This window comes from Molossus molossus, unplaced genomic scaffold (genome assembly GCF_014108415.1).
Source record: "Molossus molossus isolate mMolMol1 unplaced genomic scaffold, mMolMol1.p scaffold_m16_p_13, whole genome shotgun sequence".
Taxonomy (NCBI): domain Eukaryota; kingdom Metazoa; phylum Chordata; class Mammalia; order Chiroptera; family Molossidae; genus Molossus; species Molossus molossus.
Genome location: NW_023425348.1, coordinates 84,383,121 through 84,408,649, shown reverse-complemented (window position 1 = coordinate 84,408,649; position 25,529 = coordinate 84,383,121). Strand labels below are relative to the sequence as shown.

The following is a 25,529-nucleotide window of genomic DNA, read 5'->3' as shown; positions in this document are numbered from 1 at the left end:
AAATTGTTAAGTTTCATACATTAGTAAATACATATTATGTATTTGACAGATGTCAGTGGGGTAGGTTTTAAGGCTTGATGTTGAGAACTTTGCAAATCAGGTTTTCAAAGAGTATCTAACATGATGCAAAGATACTTTAACCACTTTGAAGGTTGGAAGATTGGATTTACTAGAAGATATACACACATATATGTATGTATATAATCTAAGTGACTAAGATAATATGTTAAATTAAACTGGACAGGAAAATTAAGTAGCTAGGTATTCGTTCTTTCATATGAGATTGTATTCAGGTTGACTCTCCCATTTCCTAACAGCTCGTTTATTAAAAATAATATAATAGTTTTATGTCTTGTTTTCCTCATTTACAATATATGTAAAATGATAATATCAATGTCAAAGACGGGTGTAGAGGTTAATTGCAAATTCAAATGGGAAATTAGAATACAGTACTTCATAATTGCATTATGAGTTCTCTATGCAAATAGACTCTCTGCGCATCTGGATGCTCAATGTGGTTTATTTCACTTTGTTTATTTGTGAATTGGGGTCTAGAAAATCTGTAAGTAATTTCATCCCCTGCATAGGATAAGAATCATAGACAATAATTACAAAAACACCCACAATTTAAAAATTATACAAAGAAATTTTATTTTTTATTCACTGTCCTATTTGCTCAGGGTATAGTTTTGCTTTAAACATTGTACAGTGGATATTAGTTTTCTCTTCTCTTTTTAACTCCAGAACAGGGTTGGATTAAAAGTCAAGTTATGCAGACAAAGGGAGGATCACACACACACACACACACACACACACACACACACACACATGCACCATATACACTGGAAGGAAGAAGAATTTGGTAATGGGCTATTCTCATTTAGAATAAGCTAAAAATACAAAAAGACAGGCAAGATAAGTAGGTAATTAAGTTATTTTTTATTTTGGTAAAGACTTTAAAGTAATACAGAGATTAGGAAACCACTTTATGATGCAAGGTTTGATTCCACATATCTGCAACTGATTATATCCTCTTTTCTTTTGAGACTGAAACTTTCTGCCTATGGAGATTTGACTTCACAATTAAACACTATTATCTAGTCCCCATGGTCACCCAATTCTCTTTTAGGAAAACAAAATAAAAGTGGAGCAACATGTATTTATTCAGAAGGTGTCTCGGATTTTCACAAATAGGTCATCAATTTTTTACTGTATTTCATCTCATTTGAAAACAAACATTTTCTATAAAAAAAAAAAAATCTGGTACCTATAACTGAGAGCTGCTGATAAGAAGGAAAAAAAAAGATAGACTACCCAGGTAAGACAATTGGAAGACTGTTGTAAAGATTTGGTGCTGTTAGTCACCACAATGGACAAGTAGCTACTGCTATAAAGAGACATTGTTTTGATAATGTGCATTGTAACTAGAACAATATTTTGATAAAACATCACAAAATTATTCTTCAGGATATGAAGGGTGTTAAATATTGGTTATTTGAAATGGTTACTATTTTTACTGCCTGAGTACATAAGAACTATTTTTAGGAGGCAATGAATTAACTTGGGAGCTGAAGAATAAACAGAGTGGTCTTGAGGAGAAAATTTATTTCAGTTAAAACTACATACCTGTTTAAAAATTGGGAGACATTTCAGCAAGGATATTGGTATCCTTAACATTTTGGATGTGAATTACTAGGGGAAAAAAATAGAACGTATGTTGGTTGCATTTTCAAAAACATAGGTGGAGAAAGTGGACTTGAACCTTAGTTAGAGGCTACCACCTAGGTTCAATGCAGATAATTGCTTAATAAATTCAGATGCTTGCCCATTAGTCTACTAACTTTCCTCTAGATTTCAGTTCCTCTATTTAGTATGCTATATTATCCTAGGTATTTTTATGTGGAAAAATGTCCTGATTAACTTTTGTTGTAAACATTTATAAAATAAAGCATTCAATCTAATACAAGCTTAAGAAAATTATACTTGTAACCTATGACCAAAACAAATTATACTTTGGTGACTGAGTTCATCCTGCTGGGATTAGTAGACACTCTGGAACTAGAGATTATCCTGTTTTTGCTCTTTTTTGTGATTTACACTCTGACAGTTTTGGGGAATGTTGGGATGATCCTCTTAATCAGGGCTGATTCCAGACTTCACACACCCATGTATTTCTTCCTGGCTAACCTGTCCTTTGTGGACGTTTGCTATTCGTCCACCATCACTCCAAAGATGCTAGTGGACTTGTTGTCAGAAGAGAAAACCATCTCCTTTGCTGGCTGCTTTCTGCAGATGTACTTCTTTATCACCTTGGCCACAACCGAATGCCTCCTCTTTGGGTTAATGGCCTATGACCGTTATGTGGCCATATGCAACCCTCTGCTTTACCCCTTGGTCATGTCCAGGACAGTCTGCCTTAAAATGGCAGCAGGAGCTTTTACAGCGGGACTCTTGAACTCCATGGTGAACACAAGTTATGTAAGCAGCCTGCCATTCTGCAGTTCCAATGTCATCCACCACTTCTTCTGTGACAGCCCTCCACTTTTTAAGCTCTCATGCTCTGACACACGCCTGAAAGAAAGTATCTTTTCCATTTTTGCTGGAGTGAATATGGTGGGGGTTCTGCTGGTTATCATCACCTCTTATACGTATGTTCTCTTCTCCATCTTCCGTATGCATTCAGGGGAGGGGAGGCACAAAGCTTTCTCCACCTGCGCCTCTCACCTGACAGCTATTATTCTGTTCTATTCCACCGCCATCTATACTTATCTGAGACCTAGTTCTAGCTACTCCCTGGATCAAGACAAAGTGGCTTCTGTGTTCTACACAGTGGTGATCCCCATGTTGAACCCTCTGATCTATAGCCTCAGGAATAAGGAAGTAAAGAAGGCTTTATGGAATGTAATTACCAGGAAAGGGATTCCTTCATTTCCAAGATTGTGTGGTTAGTTTTCTGAAATAATGGAATATTTAATGACCTTTCAAAGCTGGTTCAAGGCTACAGTATTCCATTAGAATATTTTTAAAGTAATCATGTTCTGTAATATTCAAATTTTAGTAATGTATAAGGAAAGCTACCTTCAATTTACCTAAGTATAAGGTAAATACCAAACTTGTATAAGATTGTGGACTCTCTTCTAAATCATTCTGTATCTTGACTGGATCATCAAAAAAAAGACCTATTTGTGATAAAGTTTTACCTAGGGAAAAGCAGAAAAAGACAATTTGGCAACAAAGCCACAATGTTATCTGAAACTATCCATAGAAAATATTTGTAATTATTCATACATTCTTTCCCTATGCATTTGATTCACTACTCATAATTTATAATAATTGCTATATATTACATATATCAAATATGCTTTACATCTAATATATTTTCATTTAATATACTGAATTATCCCCAGTAGAATGCTTAAACAAAATTTCAGGACTGTAGTTCAAATTACAACTGTAAACTCACCAACCTTTGTTTTCCTTAACTACCCCATACACATATATATTCACTAAAGAAAAAGTACGATTTTATGCAAAAGTGTGCTATCAACAAAACTGTTGTCTGAATAGAATGTATAATTACAACTTTCCTATGCCCTCCCCTTTAAAACCTTCCAACACTTTTCTTCCTGTCTCCCTCATGGGTCAGACACAAGCACACAAAGCCACACAAACAGATTCAGCTGCAGCAAAGCATTTAATCAGTGTATGATTTGAAAGGAGGTAGATGGACTTTCAGTGAAGGAATATGACATGTGTTTTTAACAATAGACTCACAAATTTCCTGCTCATTGAAATTTCCTTTCAACTGCCAATGAAATCAATGGACTTTAATAATAAACCTAAGCAAGTGAAAGGTCCAAACTTCAATTATAAAATACATATTTCATGGAGATGCATGTACAGCATGGTGACTGGAGTTAATATGACTATAATGCATACTTGAATGTTTCAAAGGTAGTACATTTTAAACCTACTCATCACAAGGAAAACATTTTTAGCAAGTATACAAGTATACAGAGTGATGGATAATAGCTACAATTACTGTGGTGATTTCACAATGAATACAAATATAGATATATATTTACCTTAGACTAAACAGTTTTATTTATTTTATTTTCTCAATTTGTATTAATTTATTTTTGTTACAGATGGTTCTCCTTCTCCTTCCCAGACCCCCTTGTTCACATCCTGCCCCCCCCCCACCCTTTTAGCATTGTTGACTATATGCATTGGTTATGCATATAAGCATATGAGTTCTTTGGTACAAATATTAATTCATTATCTTTTATAGCCGAAACGAAATAATGTGGTATGTCAATTATACATCAGTTATAACAAATGTTGATAAGATAACTTAAGCATTATTAATATGAAGGTAGATAGGTAGTTGGGTTAGTAGAACTCTGGAGGAAAATGAGATCAGGGCTTGCTAAAAGAGACATCCACGCTTACAGTTCGGGGAGGGAAATTCGTCCAGACCCTTCCCTTGCCCTTGCCTCTGAAGGGGCACCTGATTGAAGAGGTGATGTTGAAGTCATCTGAGATGTGGCATTATACCTGTCATTAGCAGGTAACCCTGCTCAACCATCCAGTGCCCTCGGTGGTCCACGTAGGTGACATGGGCCAGATGGAGGTTCATCGGTGCTCTCTGTGCACCCAGGGGCCGGGCTCTCAACACACATCAGTTACCTTGCCTGGAGGCCTGCAGCGGAATGATCAGGCTGTTCTCAGAGGTGCTCACTCTTTCACTGAGTAGCCACCTACTTTATTCTGCACCACCTGGCTGTTGTTGGCTGGATTCCTTCCACGTTTTTTTGTCCTGGGCATTTAATGAATCATATATGGAACCAAGATTTTTTTTTTACCAGTAAATACTAATATTATATTCTTTCCATTAAATGTTTTAATTTTAAATAAAAAAAAATAACAACAATGTTTGTAAGTTGAAACGGAGTTATTCTGAGGTTTGGGTTTTCAGACACATGATATTCACACATGACATGTTCTCTGTCTTCTCTCTAGCACAGCCCTTTACATGTAACTAATCTTATTTGCAATATCTATTTACCACTTTGGGGACTATTAGCACTTAACAATATTGGTATTTTATTTAATTCATTGAACATTTGCTTCTTATGTAAATTTTGATTGTTTCTTTATTTCATTTTTTTGTGTGTAAATTTATAGTATTTATTGTATTTTTTAAATTCTCTCCAGGTTTGGATGTTTCTTTTTCTTTTTTTTTTTTATCCTCACCCAAGGACATTTTTCAATTTTTTGTTCAGGTAGAGTGGGAGGGAGAGAGAGGAACAGAGAGAGAGAGAGAAACATCGACATGAAAGGAACACATCGAGTGGCTGCCACCCGCACGACCGACCAGGGCCGGGGACAAACTGCAACCGAGGTACATGCCCTTAGCGGGAACCGAACCCGGGTCTCTCTGGACCGCAGGCCGACACTCTAACCCCTGAGCCAAACCGGCCAGGGCTGGATGTTTCTGACATGATCACCAGCCATACTTTATATTTAAATGTTATTTTATTGATTTTTTTAGAGAAAGAGGAAGGGGGACAGAAATAGAAATATTGATGTGAGAGAAACACCAATCTGCTGCCTCCTGCATGTCCCCTATTGGGGATCTAGCCCTCAACCTGAGCATGTGCAGTGACCCTGACCGGGAATTGAACCAGGAATTCTCAGACCAGGGTTCGATGCTCAGTTCACTGAGCCACACTTGCCAGGCCTTCATATATTTTTTAAATTATGTTTTCTTGTTTATTGTTCAATGCATTCATATAAAAAACATTCCAAATATTTTACACATAACTTAAAAAACAATCTTAACTTGACAAAACTTTGAGACTTCTAATTATTACACTGTATATGATTTTATTATTCTGTTTCTCTAGACCTAATAATATATATTAAACCCTTATCTATTAATGTAAATTGTTTTCCCTTTTGCAGTATTATTTCCTTTCTGTTTTTCTAATTTTCCAGGATTTTATTTCACTCGAATATTTAATGTTACCTCAACTTTAATATACAAATATCATAAATGTTCTGATTCATTCAAAGTTGTTTGAGTAATTAATTTATTAAAATTAATTTAAAATTTTTCAAATGTATGACTTTATAATTTGCTTTGGTCAATATTTTCATTAGTGATTAAGAAAGAACAAAGAGAGATTACCTTCAGCCTATGAATGTCACAGTTGTAAAAGTCAGCCAACAAGATAGAAAGACTGAAAGAATGAATAATTAACAATTGCAGAAATCCAAAAATATGCAATAAAACATAACATTGTTAATAGATGGAATCTTGCATTACATATTTTTATATACTGACTCAGCAGGAAAGGGTTAACTCAATCAGCCTTTGCTATCCAAACTGTATATATTCCAAAGGTCTACAGGACTGGACCTTGACTGGATCCTGACAGAAAACCGCGGAAATCTTAGAATACTCTACCTAATAAGAGCATCTTTGTATCCTGGGCCCCAAGGCTAACAGTTTATGCTAATGATGTGATTTATGTTGAATGACACTTTTGGTATCCCTGGGGCTTTGGGCTAGGTGGTATCAGTATGAACTCTGGGTGGGGCAGTTGGAGACCAAGATACCACAGACATTGGTGTGATTCTTCCATGTCTATGTACTGACCCTCAATAAAACCCTGGACACCAAAACTTGGTTAAGCATATCTGGTTGGTGACACTTCATCCAAGTTGTCAGGCAACAACACAGGAAACATTAACTGCTGTGTGATTCCACAGGGACAGACCCATGAAAGCTGATGCCTGGTTTCTGCTGGACACCGTCCTACACATCTTTTTCCTTTGCTAATTTTAACCTATTTCTTGAGCCATAATAAACCATAACCATACACATACAGGCTCTTCTGAGTTTTGTTGAGTCCTGGTTAATCACTGAAGATGATGGTGGTCTGGGGAACCTCGGACACAAGCACTAACTTCAAAACATTTTTCAACTTAGTTTGAATATTAATTTTATCATTACATTATGTAAAATATAAAATTTTAGTTTGTTGAAAAAAAATAAGTAAATTAGGAAACAATGTAAATGAACACAAATAAACTCACCACCCAAAATCAATTAAAAAACTAAGAACTGCCATAATTGAGAGTTCTCTGTGATTGCTCCATTACCCTGCGTCCTTCACAGTGACAACCACTCTTCTGCATTTTTATTATTCCTTATCTTTCCTTTTAAAACTAAATTCATCTTTATCTCTAAACCTATACTTTTAATATTATGAATGTAATGCCATACAGTTTGCCTTCTCTGTTGTTTGTGTTTTTTCTTGAATATTGTTTCTAACATTCTACCATGGTCTTCGTATTCCTGCCCTCTAAACTTTCCCAAATTTGTAGTATATTTTTCTTTAATATGACTAATTAATTGTCTGTTACCTTCTACCATGGCCAGTGATGATATGAATGTGACTTTACATGTCACTCACTGCACAACTGCAAGAATTCATTAGGCATGTCTCTGGAGGTGGCACTGTTAGGATGTAGGGTTTATTTATGTTCATCTTTAAGATATAACAAACTGTTTCCTCAATTCCTGTTTCTCACCCACAGCACATAAGACTTCAGGTTTCATATCTTGCTAGTTCTTATTCTATTCAGATATTTAACTTCTTTTCCTAATATACTTATGGTGACAGATATTTAAATCTTTAGCACATCTGAAATTATTAATTTTTTCTACTGTATTAGGTAGAGATCTTTTCTTCTTTGAAAGATAACAGCTTATTTTCTTCCATTCCTTATTTTTCAATATATATCCTCCATTCATCTTGAATGACACCCAGTATGATATTGTAAAATTTCATGAATGTGTAGACTTCCCTAAGCTCTATTCATCAATGTGACACTGTTTTCATTGGTCAGCTTTCCTTCATATAATGACATTGATCACTCCTAGATATTTCTTCAGAAATGTCTTGGTCTTTTTGCTCTGTGTCAATACACGTAACTCCCAATTACTACATATAGATGTGAAGGTTGGACAGTGAAGAGGGCTGATAGGAGAACAATCGATTCATTAGAGACAGGGCTTCCAAGGAGAGCTCCATGGATCACATGGGCCTCCAGGAAGATGAACAAGTGGATCCTGGATAAATAAAGCCCGAGACATTCTGGACACACAATGACAAAACTAAGGCAGTCCTACTTCAGGCACCTCAGGAGAGGGCAGGGTTCTTGGAAAATAAAACAATGCTGGGACATAGAGAAGGCAACAGGAACAGAGAAAGACCAAACATGACATGGATCGACTCCACAAAGAAAGCCACAAGCATAAGTCTCCTTTGCTGTCAAGGTTGCGGAGGTCAGGACACTGTGAACAACACTCATTCATAGGGTTCCCAGAAGTTAGAGCTGACTCAACAGCAAGTGATAACAATGCCACAAAAATGTTGCCTTAGTTTGTCACTTTTAGAATATTAATAAAGCTTTGTTGGTAATTGGGTTGTATTTGCAGAAAAATTTCTGCAATACATATCTTTAAAATATTGTCATCCTGATAAACATGATGTCACTATTGGTACTAATGTTTAAAACATTTTAATGATGTTTTGTAATCTCCATATGTTATATCTATTGCTAGATCTATTTTCCTGAGCACCTGAAATATTAATGTTAACCATTAAAAAATTGAATTCTAAACATTTTCTGCAGTGATGAGGAAATTCAACTAATATTCAGATTAAATATCAATCTATAATTAGCATCTCTGACAAACTTTATTTATTCTCATAATTTTTCATTTTACTTTTTTATGAGTTGATCACTTATATTTTTAAATGTTATTTTGTTTTTGTTTTTCTTTCCTCTTGCTAGCTGCATCCTCCAATCTATTTTTATCAAAATTTGTAACATTATGCATCACTGCCTTTTACATATCTTAATGTAAATATCACTAATATATTTCAATCTTAAAAAGAAATTGAAAGTATGTTTGAGCCTCCGAATTCAATCTGTCTGGTTTACACTGCGCCATTATTGACATAAGGAAGAAAGGGGATGGTGAGGTGTGTCACACACAAAAAATTTGCAATGATAAATTTTTGGAACAAACATCCAAAAAACTAGATTGTAAACCTTAACCATTAAATTGAAAAGAACACTTATCTTTCAAGGTCACTGTCCAGTATTTTTGAAAACATCTTCATTTCACGAGTTAAACCACAAATTTGTAATGCTGATGCTAGCACCTTTGAGACACACTCACCATTCAAAGTGAATGCCCAATGTGCCTCCTTATCAAAAATCTTTAGTGAATTGTTTTTAGCGTAAATGAAACAGAACACGGAGCAATAATTAATGATGAGATACGTACTATAAACATTGATTACCCTGAGAGAAAAATGATGAGTATGTAATCAAGATATGAGGATTCCTCCCAAATGATATTTATTTTAGTGCAGGAATTTTCAGATGATTTGCTGCAGCACACTAGTGTCCTGTAAGATTTTTTTTTCTTTTCTTAATTAATTAATTTATTTTTGTTACAGATGTTTCTCCTTTTCCCCCACTGATTCCCCCCCCTCCTTCCTCCTCACCCTGTCCCCACCTTGTTGTCCATGTCCATTGTTCATGCATACATGCACATAAGTTCTGTGGTTTATCTCTCCCCGACCACCCCCTCTTCTGGGGATTGTCAGTCTGTACCCCACTTCCACGTCTCTGGGACTACCCCATTCCTCAGATTGTTATGTTCATTATATTCCACAAATAAGTGAGATCTCTGTTTGGCTTGTTTCGCATAGGATGATACTTTCTAGGTCCCTCCATGTTCTCAAAAAATAAGAGATCTTTCTTTCTTACAGCTGCATAGTACTCCACTGTGTATATGTAGCACAGCTTTTTTATCCACATAGCTTCTATTTACTCAGCCTCAGTTTTTCACATCCTCTATGCCTATCTTTTGTGCAGCTGGGTCACACAGGCCTTCCTGGTGCCCCAGAACCCTGCAGGTCCCTCGGGTAACTAGATTGCACGGTCCCTCTTGGGACCCGGCTCTATGCCTATGTAATGGACTGCTGGGTTGCACAGGCTTCTCTGATGTTTCAGCACCCCGCAGGTCCTGGGGGTAACTAGATCTTACAGTCTCTGCTGGGTCACACAGGCCTCTCTGGTGCTTCCAGCACCTCGCAGGTCCTGCTGGTAATTGGATGGCACAGTCCCTGCTTGGTCGTGCAGGCCTCTCTGGTGCTGCAGCACCCCACAGGTCCTGGGGGTAACTAGATTGCAAAGTCCCTGTTGGGTCGCACAGGCCTCTCTTGTGCCCCTGCACCCTGCAGGTCCCACTGGAGGGCAGCTGGATCGCACCAGTGTCTCTGGGGCTCCAGCTTCCCACTGCTCTTGTCTCCTGTAAAGTATTTTAAAGCATGCGATACCTAACTATTTAGTCAGGGGCACTGACCTCTTTTCCCTTAAATGGTCAAATAAACAACGACAACAACAACCAACACAACTATAGTTGACTAGTGTGAATAAATCAAAATTATGCCTATTTTTTCCTCAGATAAACAAAATATTTATTTTTTGGTGTGCTGCAGAATTTTAGTAATCATTTTATGGGTGCCATGAGATATAAAGAATTGAAAATTGCTGTTTTAGCGTAACAAATCTCTTTGAATTCTTATTCTTTACATGGGGGGTAATATAGGACTCACTATCAGAGTGTTCTCTAAGTATGTTATTTCTTAAATCTCCAGAGAAATTAATAGACATTGCAGTTATTAAACAAATCAACATATTATTCATTCTTTTGTATAAAAAAAGCACCTACATGTTCATTTTGGCAAAGAAAATTATGAAATAAAGAACTCACTTACCCTTCATCCTTGTTTAAATTGTCTTACATGAATTAGTCTTCTTACCTTAAATGAAGTTATTAGAGTATAATAGTAACATCCTGAGATCAAATTTACATAAATGATATACATAAAAATGCTCAAAATTGGAAAAGTGATGAATCATAAATCATTTAATTTGTGAAGCTAACTTAAAGATTTTTATATTTAAATTTTAAAGTATAATCAATTATATTTGTTCATCTGTTCATTTACTCACAAATTTATTAAATGCCTAAAATATGACAGGCATTGTTCTATCAACTTGGTCAATAATTATAAAAGATTGTGTTCTAAATTTTTTATTACCTAATTTAGAAAGAGAAAGATAGAAACAAGGAACTAAAAATGACAAATTCCATTATTAATATGTACTGTTGATACAATTGAGGAGATATATATTTATCATTAACTATGTCATTCTATGTTACACATTGAGTCTTTTAATAATATTTAAATTACAGAGTATGCAAGAATTTTATTCAATAAAATTACCATATATAGAAATCTAAATCAATAAGAAAATTAGTATGTTTTCAGGTAATTCAGTGATTAACAAAGATATTTAGCACATTTACAAATATGTTTTCAAACTCGTTTTAAAGTTTATCTCTTATGCACCTTCTCTGAAAGTCAGTATCTGCATTACCTCAAAAGATAATCAAAGGAAAGACACAATAAATAGATGATAGATAGATAGATAGATGATAGATAGATAGATAGATAGATAGATAGATAGATAGATAGATAGATGATAGATAGGAGTCACACAGATGTCAATAAATCTTTAGTACCTTTCATGCAGTTCAGTATTTATAAGAATAAAAACTCTACCTGTACTGACGATTGGAAGACTATACTTAGTAGAATATATGCACATATACAGATATGTGTGTATTGCATCTATATATGTGTATATGTGTATTATAACAACTATGCACATAAAAATTTCTAAGCAACTGAGATAAATTGTACTACACAGGGAAATTAAGTAGTGGGTCTTGCTGCTTTCTGATGAAGACTATGCTCAGTTCTTTCTCTTCCTAAGAATTTTCCCATTGGAAAGTCATTTAATATCATTGTCTTGCTTTATTTATCTACAAAATACATAAAATAATAATGCCTTTCATAAAGACTAGTGCAGAAAATTAATTGAGAATTTAAATAGAAAAGGTTAATATGGAACACAATGCAGTATAAGTTCTCCCCGCCAATACTTTCTCCTCGTACTGGGACTCCAAATGTGCTTTATTCACCTTGTTTCATTTGGGTCTTTAGGTATGAAAAACCTGTGTTATCATCCCTTCTAGGATAAGAGTCACAGACAATAACTGCAATAAACCAACATCATTTCAAAATCACAAAAAAAAAAAACAAATCAATTTTCTTCTTCTTAGTGTTAATTAAGTTAGTACTTTATCTCATTAATTACACTCAAAAACAGAGTAGATTGAAGATTAAACGGACTCAGACCATCACTGCACTGTCCCACTCCCGCCCCTAATCCCCCCTCCCCCAAACAAACACACACACACACACACACACACACACTTGAGTAAAGGGAAGAATAGTAATGTGTAGTGGGATATGACCCATTTGAAATAGCCTAAAAAACCAAAGAGAGAGGCAATGTAAATAGCCAATTGATATAGCTTTTACATTGCAAAAGACTTTAAGTTGATACAGAGACAGGAACCACTTCATGATGCAACATTTAGTGCCACATAACTGCATGTGAATATATGTTTTCTCTTTTGAGACATAGTTTCTGCCTTTAGAGGATTAACTCCACAATTAAACCCTATAATCTATTCCCCATGGTTACCCAGTTTTCTTCCAGGAAAACAAAATAAAAGTGCAGCAACATGTGTTTACTCAGAAGGACTCTCAAAAATTTACCACTAGGTAATTGAAGTATCCACTGCATTTCATTTCATTTACAAAGTGAAAATTTTTTTTCACTTGTAAGCTCCAATTGAGAACCCCTAATTAAAAAGAAAATAGTCTACTGAGTAAGACACCAGAGAAGAAGCACATAAGTATTTGATGCTGTTATTGACTGCTGTGGACAGGTACTGGGTCTGCTACTACAGTATATTAATTTGATAGTGTACTTTGTAATGAGAACAATTATTTGGTTCACTTTTAAAACAATACAAAAACATTCCATAAAATATGACAGATGTCAAACTATTGGTTATTTGAAATGATCACTGTTTTTGTTGCTTGAGGTACAAAAAAAATTTCTGGGAGGCAATGCATGAACTTTGGAGTTGAAGAATAAACAGATTGGCTTGAGAAATAAGCAATGTATTTGTGTTAAATGCATATATAACTCTCAGAGATTGGGAGATAGTCCAGCAGGAATAATTGCATGCTTTGCATTTGGGGTATGGGCTGGTGGGTGATAATCTGTGTCACTTGTAGAAACTGAAGTGAAGAATATGGATTGAGACCAGTAATTTGGGGGACCTAAAACCAGACTTATTAAGGTCACTTGCTTCATAATTTCAAACGAGTCTCCATTGCTCCACTAATTTTCCTCTTTCCTCGGTCACTCTATTTAGTATGCTGTATTAATTTAGGGAGTTTTTGTTCTCCATGTGAGAATAATTAACATTTCTCTTATTTCCTGTAATGTTTACAGATGAACATATCTACATGAATACAAGTATAAGCAAACTATATTGATAATACATGACCCAAAGAAATTATACTTTGGTGACTGAGTTCATCCTGCTGGGATTAGTAGACACTCTGGAACTAGAGATTATCCTGTTTTCGCTCTTTTTTGTGATTTACACTCTGACAGTTTTGGGGAATGTTGGGATGATCCTCTTAATCAGGGCTGATTCTCGACTTCACACACCCATGTATTTCTTCCTGGCTAACCTGTCCTTTGTGGACGTTTGTTATTCGTCCACCATCACCCCAAAGATGCTGGTGGACTTACTGTCAGAAGAGAAAACCATCTCCTTTGCTGGCTGCTTTCTGCAGATGTACTTTTTTATCGCCTTTGCCACAGTTGAATGCATCCTCTTTGGGTTAATGGCCTATGACCGTTATGTGGCCATATGCAACCCTCTGCTTTACCCCTTGGTCATGTCCAGGACAGTCTGCCTTAAAATGGGAGCAGGCGCTTTTACAGCCGGACTCTTGAACTCCATGGTGAACACAAGTTACATAAGCAGCCTGCCATTCTGCAGTTCCAATGTCATCCACCACTTCTTCTGTGACAACCCTCCAATTTTTAAACTCTCATGTTCTGACACACGCCTGAACGAAAGTATCCTTTCCACTTTTGCTGGAGTGAATATGGTTGGAACTCTGCTGGTGATCCTCACTTCCTACACTTACATTCTCTCCTCCATTTTTCGTATGCATTCAGGGGAGGGGAGGCACAAAGCTTTCTCCACCTGTGCCTCTCACCTGACAGCTATTATTCTGTTCTATTCCACCGCCATCTATATTTATCTGAGACCTAGTTCTAGCTACTCCCTGGATCAGGACAAAGTGGCTTCTGTGTTCTACACAGTGGTGATCCCCATGTTGAACCCTCTGATCTATAGCCTCAGGAATAAGGAAGTAAAGAAGGCTTTATGGAATGTAATTACCAGGAAAGGGATTCCTTCATTTCCAAGATTGTGTGGTTAATTTGCTGAAATAAATAGAATATTTTATACCCCTTCAAAGGCTGGGCAAAGCTGCAGTTTTTCATTAGAATATTTTTTAAATAATCATGTTTTGTAATACTCAAATATATGTACTTTATAAGGGAAGCCACCTTAAATTTACCTAAGGATAAGTAAATACCATGCTTATATAAAATTATGGACCCTCCTCTAATCTATTCTGTATCTTGACTGGATCATCAAAAATAAGGCCTGTTTGTCATAAAATCTTGCCTAGGGAAAGACAGCAAAGACTGTTTAGTAACAAAAATCATAATAGCACATGAAACAAACCATGGAAAATATTTGTAATTATGCATATATTTTTTCTCTATACATTTTATTCACCACTCATGATTTATAATAATTGCTATATATCATTTATAGCAAAGACGTTTTAACTCTAAAATATTTTCATTTCATATATTGAAGTATTTCCTGGTAGGTTGTTTCAGAACTGTAGTTTAATTACATCTGCAAAGAGATCAGCTTTTATTTTCCTTAACTCACTAAAGAATAAGTGTGAGTTTGTGCTAAAGTGAGCCATCAAGAATATTGCTATCTCAATAGAATGCACAATTACAGCTCTCGTATGCCCTCCTTTTCTTAAAAATGTCCAGCCCTTTTCTTTCTGTTTCTCTCATGGGTCTGACACATGCACACAAAGCCACATACACACAGGTTCAGCTGCAGCAAAGCACTTAATCAGTGCACGATTCCAAAGGAGATAGATGGACATTCAGTGCAGAAATATGACACATAGACTCACAAATTTCCTGCTCATTGAAATCTCCTATCCTCTGCCAATAAAATCAATAGAAATTAATACTAAAGCTAAGCAAATGAAAGGGCCAACCTCCAGTTATAAAATGCATTAAGTCAATGCGAGGTATATACAGCATGGTGACTAGAGTTAGTAGGACTATGTTGCATACTTGAAAGTTTCAATGATAATAGATCGTAAAACTCCTCATCACAGAAAAACTTTTAGTAAGTATACATAATGATGGCTGATAGCTAGTCTCACTGTGGTAATTTCACAGTGTATACAAATATTGATTCATTATATTCTACAACTGAAACTAAATAATGTGATATGTCAGTCACACCTCAGTTATAACAAATGTTAATAAGTTAAGCATTATTAATATGAAGTTAGACAGGAAGTTCGGTTGGTAGAACTCTGGAGGAAAATGAGATCAGGGCTTGCTGAAAGAGACAGGCACTCTTACAATTTGGGGAGGAAAATTCTTCAAGAAACTTCCCTTGCCCTTACTTCTGAAGAGACACCAGATTAAAGAGTTGATGTTGAAGTCATCTGAGGTGTGGCATTACACCGGTCACTAGCAGGTAACCCTGCTCAACCATCCAGTGCCTCGGTGGTCCACATAGGTGACATTGGCCAGATGGAGGTTCATGAAGGCATCAGTGCTCTCTGTGCACCCAGGGGCCGGGCTCTCAACCCACATCAGTTACCTTGCCCTGGAGGCCTGCAGCGGAAGGATCAGGCTGCTCTCAAAGGTGCTCACTCTTTCACTGAGTAGCTCAGCTGCTTTATTCTGCACCACCTGGCTGTTGTTGGCTGGATTCCGTCCACGTTTTTTGTCCTGGGCATTTAATGAATCGTATATGGAACCAACATGCTTCACCAGGAAATACTAATATTATATTCTTTGAAATAAATGTTTTAATTTTCAGGAAAACAGAAACAGGAACAACGTTGGGAAGTTGAAACTGGGTTATTCTGAGGTTTGGGTTTTCAGACACATATTTACACATGACATGTTGTCTGTCTTCGTTCTAGTACAGCTCTCCTACATGTGACTAACCTTGTTTGCAATACCCACATTTTCTACATTGGGGACTTTTATTAGCAGTTTATAATATTGGTATTTTATTTAATTCATTGAATATTTGCTTATGTACATTTTGATTATTTCTTTATTTCATTTTTTTCTGGAAATTTAAAATGCTTCATTTATTTTTTATAATTCTCTCCATGTTTGGATGTTTCTGACATCAACACTAGCCATATTTAATTTTTAAATATGATTTTATTGATTTTTAGAGAGAGAGGAAAGAATAGAGGGAAAGAAACATCGATGTGAGAGAGAACATTAATCTATTGCCTCTTGCATTCTCCCTATTGGGATCTAGCCCTCAACCTGGGCATGTGCCCAGATCCTGACCTGCAATTAATCTGGGACTTCTCAGTCCATGGGATATACTCAATCCACTGAGCTACACCAGTCAGGCTCTTGTAGATTTTTAAAATAAAATTTTCTTGCTTATTGTTCAATGCATTCATATAAAAAACATTCCAAATATTGTATACATAACTTAAAAAATAACAAATTGACAAAAACTTTGAGGCTTCTAATCATTACACTGAATATGATTTTATTATTCTTTGTTTCTTTAGACCTAATAATGTATATTAGACCCTCCTCTATGAATGTAAATTGTTTTGCCTTTTGCTATACTATTTCCTTTATGTTCTAATTTTTCGGGATTTTATTTCATTCAAATATTTAATATTACCTCAACTTCAATATACAAACATCAATCAATGTTCTGATTCATTCAAAGTTGATTAACTAATGTATTAAATCTAATGAAAGAAATTTAAAATTTTTTTGGTAAATATTTTCATTAGTGATTACATAAGACTAAATAGAGACTAATTATAAAACTTGTGAATGTCATAGTCAGACAAGTCAGCCAACAAGATGGAAGGACTGCAAGAGTGAATAATTCACAATGGTAGAAATCCAAACAAATATGCAATAAAACATAATGTTATTAATAGATGGAATCCTGTATCACATATTTGTATATACTGACGCTGTAGGAAAGGGTTAACTCAGTCAGCCTGGGCTGCCCAAACTGTACATATTCCAAAGGTTTTCCACTCTGGACCTTGACTGGCTCCTAACAGAAAACCTCTGAAACCTTAGAATATTCTACCTGATAAGAGCATCTTTGTATCCTGGGCCCCAAGGCTAACAATTTATGCTAATGATGTGATTTATGTTGAATGGCACTTTTGGTATCCCTGGGGCTTTGGGCTAGGTGGTATCAGTGTGAACTCCGGGTGGGGCAGTTGGAGACCAAGGAACCGAAGACATTTATGTGAGCCCTCCTCGTCTATGTACTGATCCTCAGTAAAACCCTGGACACCAAAACATGGTTAAGCATTTCTGGTTGGTGACACTTCATCCGAGTTGTCAGACAGCATCACAGGGAACATTAACTGCTGTGTGTGATTTTACTGGGACAGGACCCATGAAAGCTGATGCCTGTTTTCTACTGGACACCGTCCTATACATCTTTTTCCTTTGCTAATTTTAACCTATTTCTTGAGCTGTAATAAATCATAACCATTCACATGCAGGCTCTTCTGAGCTTTGTGAGTCCTAGTCAATCATTGAAGATGATGGTGATCTGGGAAATCTCAAACACAAGCACTAACTTCAAAACATTTTGTATGTTAACTTTATTATTACATTATGTAAAATATAAAATTTCAGTTTTTTGGAAAATATAATATAAATAAGTAAATTAGGAAACAAGGTAAATGAACACAAATAAACTGACTACCCAAAATAAATGAAAGAACTAAGAACTGCCATAATTGAAACTTCTCTGTGATCGCTCCATTACCCTGTGTCCTTCATGGTGATGACCACTCTTTTGTATTTTCATTATTCCTTACCTTTCATTTTAAAACAGAATCATCTATATCCCCAAAACTTTATTTTTAAATGAGAATATAATGCCATACACAGTTTGCCTTCTCTGTTGTTTGTGTCTTTCTTCAATATTGTTTCTAACATTCTACTGTGGTCTTCATATTTCTGCACTCTAATTTTGTAGTACTTTTTTCTTTAATATGACTGATTGTCTGTTACCTTCTATCATGACCAATGGTGACATGAATGTGACTTTACATGTCACTCACTGTACAACTGCAAGAATTCATCAGGCATGTCTCTGGAGGTGGCACAGCTTGGATGTCGGGTTTATGTATGCTCAGCTTTAAGATATAACAAACTGTTTCCTCAATTCTTGTTTCTCACAAACAGCACATAAGGCTTCAGGTTGCATATCCTTGCTAGCTCTTGTTCTATTCTGACATTTATTTATTTTTTATCCTCACCTGAGGACATTTTTGCATTTATATTCAGATAGAGTGGGAGGGAAAAAGAGGAGCAGAGAGAGAGAGAAACATCGATGTGAGAAAGACACATGGACTGCTTGCCACCCACAGGATCCCAACCGGGGCGGCGGACAAACTGCAACCGAGGTACATGCCCTGAGCGGGAACAGAACCTGGACTCTCTGGTCCAGGGGCCGACACTTTAACTGCTGAGCTAAACTGGCCAGGGCTATTCTGATATTTAACTTCTTTTCCTAATATACTTAAAATTACAGATATTTAAACATTTAGCACATCTAAGATTATTTTTTTGTCCACTGTATTAGGTAGAGAGCATTCCTTTTTTGAAAAATGACAGCTTATTTGATCCCAATGCTTATTTTTCAATATACGTCCTCCATTCATCTTGAATGACACCCTATATGATATTGTAAATTTTCATGAATGTGTAGACTTCTCTAGGCTCTATTCATCAGTCAATGTTACACTGTTTTCTTTGCTAAGCTTTCCTTTATATAATGACATTAATCAGTACTAGATATTTCTTCAGAAATGTCTTGGTCTTTTTGCTCTGTGTCAATACACGTAACTCCCAATTACTACATATAGATGTGAAGGTTGGACAGTGAAGAGGGCTGATAGGAAAACAATCGATTCATTAGAGACAGGGCTTCCAAGGAGAGCTCCATGGATCACATGGGCCTCCAGGAAGATGAACAAGTGGATCCTGGATAAATAAAGCCCGAGACATTCTGGACACACAATGACAAAACTAAGGCAGTCCTACTTCAGGCACCTCAGGAGAGGGCAGGGTTCTTGGAAAATAAAACAATGCTGGGACATAGAGAAGGCAACAGGAACAGAGAAAGACCAAACATGACATGGATCGACTCCACAGAGAAAGCCACAAGCATAAGTCTCCTTTGCTGTCAAGGTTGCGGAGGTCAGGACACTGTGAACGACACTCATTCATAGGGTTCCTAGAAGTTAGAGCTGACTCAACAGCAAGTGATAACAATGCCACAAAAATGTTGCCTTAGTTTGTCACTTTTAGAATATTAATAAAGCTTTGTTGGTAATTGGGTTGTATTTGCAGAAAAAATTCTGCAATACATATCTTTAAAATATTGTCACCCTGATAGACATGGTGTCACTATTTGCACTAATTATTTAAAACCTTTTAATAATGTTTTGTACTCTCCAAAAGTTATATCTATCACTAAATCTATTTTCCTTAGCACCTGGTATATTATTAATGTTAACCATTAAAAAATTGAATTCTAAACATTTTCTGCAGTGATGAGGAAATTCAACTAATATTCAGATTAAATATCGATCCATAATTAGCATCCTTGACAAACTATTTGTTTATTCTCATAATTTTTCATTTTACCCTTTTACATGAGTTGATTGCTTATATTTGTCAATGTTATTTTGTTTTGGTTTTCTTTCCTCTTGCTAGCTGCATCCTCCAATCTATTTTTACCTAAAATTGGTAACATTAGGCATCATTGTCTTTTACATATCTTAAAGTAAATATCACTAATATTTTTCAGTCTTTAAAAGAAATTGAAAGTACCTTTGAGCCTCTAAATGCAATCTGTCTGGTTTACCCTGCACCATTATTGACATAAGGAAGAAAGGGATGGTGGCATGTGTCACACACACAAAAATTTACAATGATAAATTTTGGGAAAAAACATTCAAAAACTAGGTCATAAACCTTAACCCTTAAATTGAAAGGGAGGCCTATATTTCAAGGTCATTGTCCAGTATTTTTGAAAACATTTTCATTTCACTTGTTAAACCACAAATGTGTAATGTTAATGCTAGCACTTTTTGAGACAGACTCGCTATTCAAAGTGAATGCTGAATGAGCCCTGTTATCAAAATCTTTGGTGAATTGTTTTTAGCTTAAATGAAAGAGAACACAGAACAATAATTAATGAAAATATAAGTACCATAAACATTGATTATCTTGAGAGAAAATTGATAAATATATGATCAAGATATGATGATTCCTCCCAAATCATATTTATTTTAGTGCAGCAATTTTTCAGATGATTTGCTGCAGCACACTAGTGTCCTGTAAGATTTTTTTAAAAATAAAATTTGACATTTATTTTAATACATTTCTGATTTGTTTTTTTTTTCTTTTTTATTAATTAATTTTTGTTACAGATGTTTCTCCTTTTCCCCCCACTGATTCCTCCCTCCCCCTCCCTCCCTGCCTGGTCCCCAGTTTGTTGTTCATGTCCACTGTTCATGCACACATGCATATAAGTTCTGTGGTTTATCTCTCCCACACCATCCCCTCTTCTGGGGATTGTCAGTCTGTACCCCACCTCCACGTCCCTGGGACTAACCCATTCCTCAGACTGTTATGTTCATTATATTCCACAAATAAATGAGATCATATGATACTTGTCCTTCTCTGTTTGGCTTGCCTCACTCAGGATGATACTCTCCAGGTCCCTCCATATAGTCTCAAAGGACAAGAGATCTTTCTTTCTTACAGCTGTGTAGTACTCCATTGTGTATATGTACCAAGGCTTTTTTATCCATTCGTCTACTGATGGACACTTGGGCTGTTTCCAGATCTTAGCTATTCTAAATAGTGCTGCTATAAACACGGGGGTACAAATAATCTTTCTGACTGGTGTTTCAGGCTTCTTAGGGTATATTCCTAGAAGTGGGATCACTGCGTCAAATGAAATATTAATTTTTAATTTTTTGAGATAACACCATATTGTTTTCCCTAGTGGCTGCACCAGTCTGCATTCCCACCAGCAATGTACTAGAGTCCCCTTTTCTCCACACCCTCACCAACACTTGTTGTTTAATGATTTGTTGATGGCGGCCATTCTGACAGGTGTGAGGTGATACCTCATAGTTGTTTTAATTTGCATCTCTCTGATGATGAGTGATGATGAGCATTTCTTCATATGTCTCTTAGTCATTTGTATGTCCTGTTTGGAGAGGTGTCTATTTAGTTCCTCTGCCCATTTTTTAATTGAGTTCTTTGTCTTCCTTTTGTGGAGTTGTATGAGCACTCTATATGTATTGGAAATTAACCCCTTATCTGATAAATCATTGGCAATTATGGTCTCCCATACAGTGGGTAGCCTTTCTGTTTTGATGATTGTATCTTTCGCTGTGCAGAAGCTTTTGAGTTTGCATCAAACTCCTGTAAGATTTTTTAAAGCATGCAATACCTGACTATCTAGTCAGGGGCACTGACCTCTTTTCCCTTAAATAGTCCAATAAACAATGACAGCAACCAACACGACTATAGTTGACTGGTCGAAATCAATCAAAATTATGCTTATTTTTTTCTCAGATAAACAAAAATTTATTTTTTGGTGTTACAGAATTTTAGTGATTATTTTATGTGTGCCATGAGATGTAAATAACTGAAAATTACTGTTTTTGTGTAACAGATCTCTTTGTATCCTCATTCTTTATAGTGAAGGTAATATATGGCTCAGTATGAGAATATTTTCTAAGTATGTTATTTCTTACTAAATTTCCAGAGAAATTTACACGCATTGCAATTATTTAACAAATAAACATATTATTCATTCCTCTGTATAAAAAAACACCTACATGTTGATTTTGTCAAAAAAAAAATTATGAAATAAAGAACCCATTTACCCTACATCCTTATTTAAGATGTCTTACATGCATGTGCCTTATTAACTTGAATACACTTTTTAGTGTAAAATAGTAGCATCCTGAGATCAATGTTTATAAAAATGATATACATAAAAATGCTCAAAATTGAAGAAGTGAACAATCATAAATTATATAATTTCTAAAATTTACTTAAAGAATTTCATATTTAAATTTTAAAATATAATCAGTTATATTTGTTCATTACTCACAAATATTTATTAAATGCCTAAAATATGACAGGTACTGTTCTATTAAATTGGTCAATAATTATAAATGTTTGTGTTCTAAAATTTTTATCACCTAATTTAAAAAGAGAAAGATATAAACAAATTCCATTATTATGACAAATAATACGAAAATGACAAATTCCATTATTAATATGTACTGTTAATACAATTGAGAAGAAATTTATTTATCATTAACCATGTCATTCCAGGTTACATGTTGAGTCTTTTAATAATATTTAAATTACAGAGTATGCAAGAATCTTAATACATAAATTCAAGATATGTGGAAATCTAAATCAACAAGAAAATGAGTATGTTTTCAGGTAACTCAGTGATTAACAAAGATATTAAGCACATTTACAATTATGTTTTAAAACTTATTTTAGAATTTATCTCTTATGTACCTTCTCCGAAAGTCGGTATCTGCATTACCTTAAAAGATAATCAAAGGAAGGACACAATAAATAAATGGATAGAAAGATGGGAGTTGCACAGATGTCAATAAAGCTTTAGTTTTTATTGGCATTACTTTAAGATCCTCACATCAAATTTGTAAATTTAATTCATTGAGCTGACATTGATTAATGAAATTATATAGGTTTGCATTGTACAATTTTACAATACATCATCTTTATATTGTATTGTGTGTTCACCACATCAAGCCAAGTCTCCTTCCACCGTCATTTTCCCCCAGTTTACCCTCTTCTACCTCCCTCATGCAGTAACTTTCATGCAATTCAGTTTTGTTTTGTTTTATCCTCACCCGAGGACATTTCTGCATTTTTTGTTCAGACAGAGTGGGAGGGAGAGAGAGGAAGAGAGAGAGAGAGAGAAACATCGATGTGAAGGGACACATCGAGTGGCTGCCACCAGCACAACCAACCAGGGCCAGGGACAAACTGAAACCGAGGTACGCGCCCTTAGTGGGAACCGAACCCGGGTCTCTCTGTACCGCAGGCCGACGCTCTAACCGCTGAGCCAAACCGGCCAGGGCCAATTCAGTTTTTATAAGAATAAAAATTCTACCTGTACTGATGATTGGAACACTAAACCTAGTAGAATATATGCACATATACAGATGTGTGTATTGCCTCTATATATGTGTAAATGTGTATTATATATACTATACACTTAAAAATTTCTAAGCAACTGAGATAAAATGTACTACACAAGGAAATTAAGTAGTGGGTCTTGCTGCTTTCTGCTGAAGACTATACTCAATCAGTTCTTTCTCTTCCTAAAAATTTGTCCATTGGAAAGTCATTAAATAACATTGACTTGCTTTATTTATCTGAAAAATATATAAAATAATAATGCCTTCCATAAAGACTAGTGCAGAAAATTAATTGAGAATTTAAGAAGAAAAGGTTAATATGGTACACAATGTAGTATGGGTTCTCCCCGCCAATACTTTCTCCTCGTGTTCGGACTCCAAATGTGCTTTATTCAACCTCGTTTCATTTGGCTCTTTAGGTATGAAAACCTGTGTTGTTATCCCTTCTAAGATGAGAGTCACAGACAATAACTGCAATAAACCAGCATCATTTCGAAATCACAAAAAAGCAAATCAATTTTCTTCTTCACAGTGTTAATTAAGTTAGTACTTTATCTCATTAATTACACTCAAAAACAGAGTAGATTGAAGTTTAAACTGACTCAGACCATCACCGCTCTGTCCCATCCCCGCCCCAAATTCTGCTCCCTGCCAAACACACACACACACACACACACACACACACGCACACCTGAGTAAAGGGAAGAATAGAAATGTGTACTGGGATATGACTCATTTGAAATAGTGTAAAACACCAAAGAGAGGCAATGTAAGTAGCCAATTGATATAGCTTTTACATTGCAAAAAGACTTTAAGTTGATACAGAGACAGGAACCACTTCATGATGCAACATTTGGTGCCACATAACTGCATGTGAATATATGTTTTCTCTTTTGAGACATAGTTTCTGCCTTTAGAGGATTAACTCCACAATTAAACCTATAATCTATTCCCCATGGTTACCTCATTCTCTTCCAAGAAAACAAAATAAAAGTGCAGCAACATGTGTTTACTCAGAAGGACTCAAATTTTTACCACTAGGTAATTCAAATATCCACTGCATTTCATTTCATTTCATTTCATTTACAAAGTGAAAATTTTCTTTTTTACTTGTAAGCTCCAACTGAGAACCCATAATTAAAAAGAAAATAGTCTACTGAGTAAGACACCAGAGAAGAAGCACATAAGTATTTGATGCTGTTATTGACTGCTGTGGACAGGTACTGGGTCTGCTACTACAGTATATTAATTTGATAGTGTACTTTGTAATGAGAACAATTATTTGGTTCATTTTTAAAACAATACAAAATTATTCTATAAGATATTATAGATGTCAAAATATTGGTTATTTGAAATGATCACTGTTTTTGTTGCTTGAGGTACAAGAGAAATTTCTGGGAGGCAATGCATGACTTTTGGAGTTGAAGAATAAACAGACTGGTCTTGAGAAATAAGCAATGCATTTGTGTTAAATGCATATAAACGTCTCAGAGAATGGGAGGGAGTACAGCAGAAATAATTGCATGCTTTTCATTTAAGATGTGGGCTAGTAGAGAATTAAATCTGGACCATTTGCAGAAACTAAAGTGAAGAATAGGGATTGAGACCAGTAATTTAGGGGGCCTACAACCAGATTTATCAAAGTCACTTGCTTCATAATTGCAAAGGTTTCTCCATTGTTCCACTAGTTTTCCTCTTTCTTAGGTCGTGCTATTTAGTATGCTGTATTAACTTAAATAGATTTTGTTTTCCATGTGAGAATAACCACATTAACATTTCTCTTATTTCTGGTAATGTTTACAGAAGGACATATCTACACAAAATACAAGTGTAAACAAATTATATTGGTAATAC

The 25,529-nt window shown here is 35.4% G+C and overlaps 1 protein-coding gene across 1 annotated transcript; it reads left to right on the top strand.

Moving 5' to 3' along the window:
• Positions 1 to 1,992: 1,992 nt before the first annotated feature.
• On the top strand, positions 1,993 to 14,430 carry LOC118628094 (olfactory receptor 5F1-like). The gene is given in 3 exon segments (XM_036258825.1): positions 1,993 to 2,583; positions 13,587 to 14,390; positions 14,392 to 14,430. Coding segments are annotated over 3 exon segments (1,434 nt in total).
• Positions 14,431 to 25,529: the final 11,099 nt, after the last annotated feature.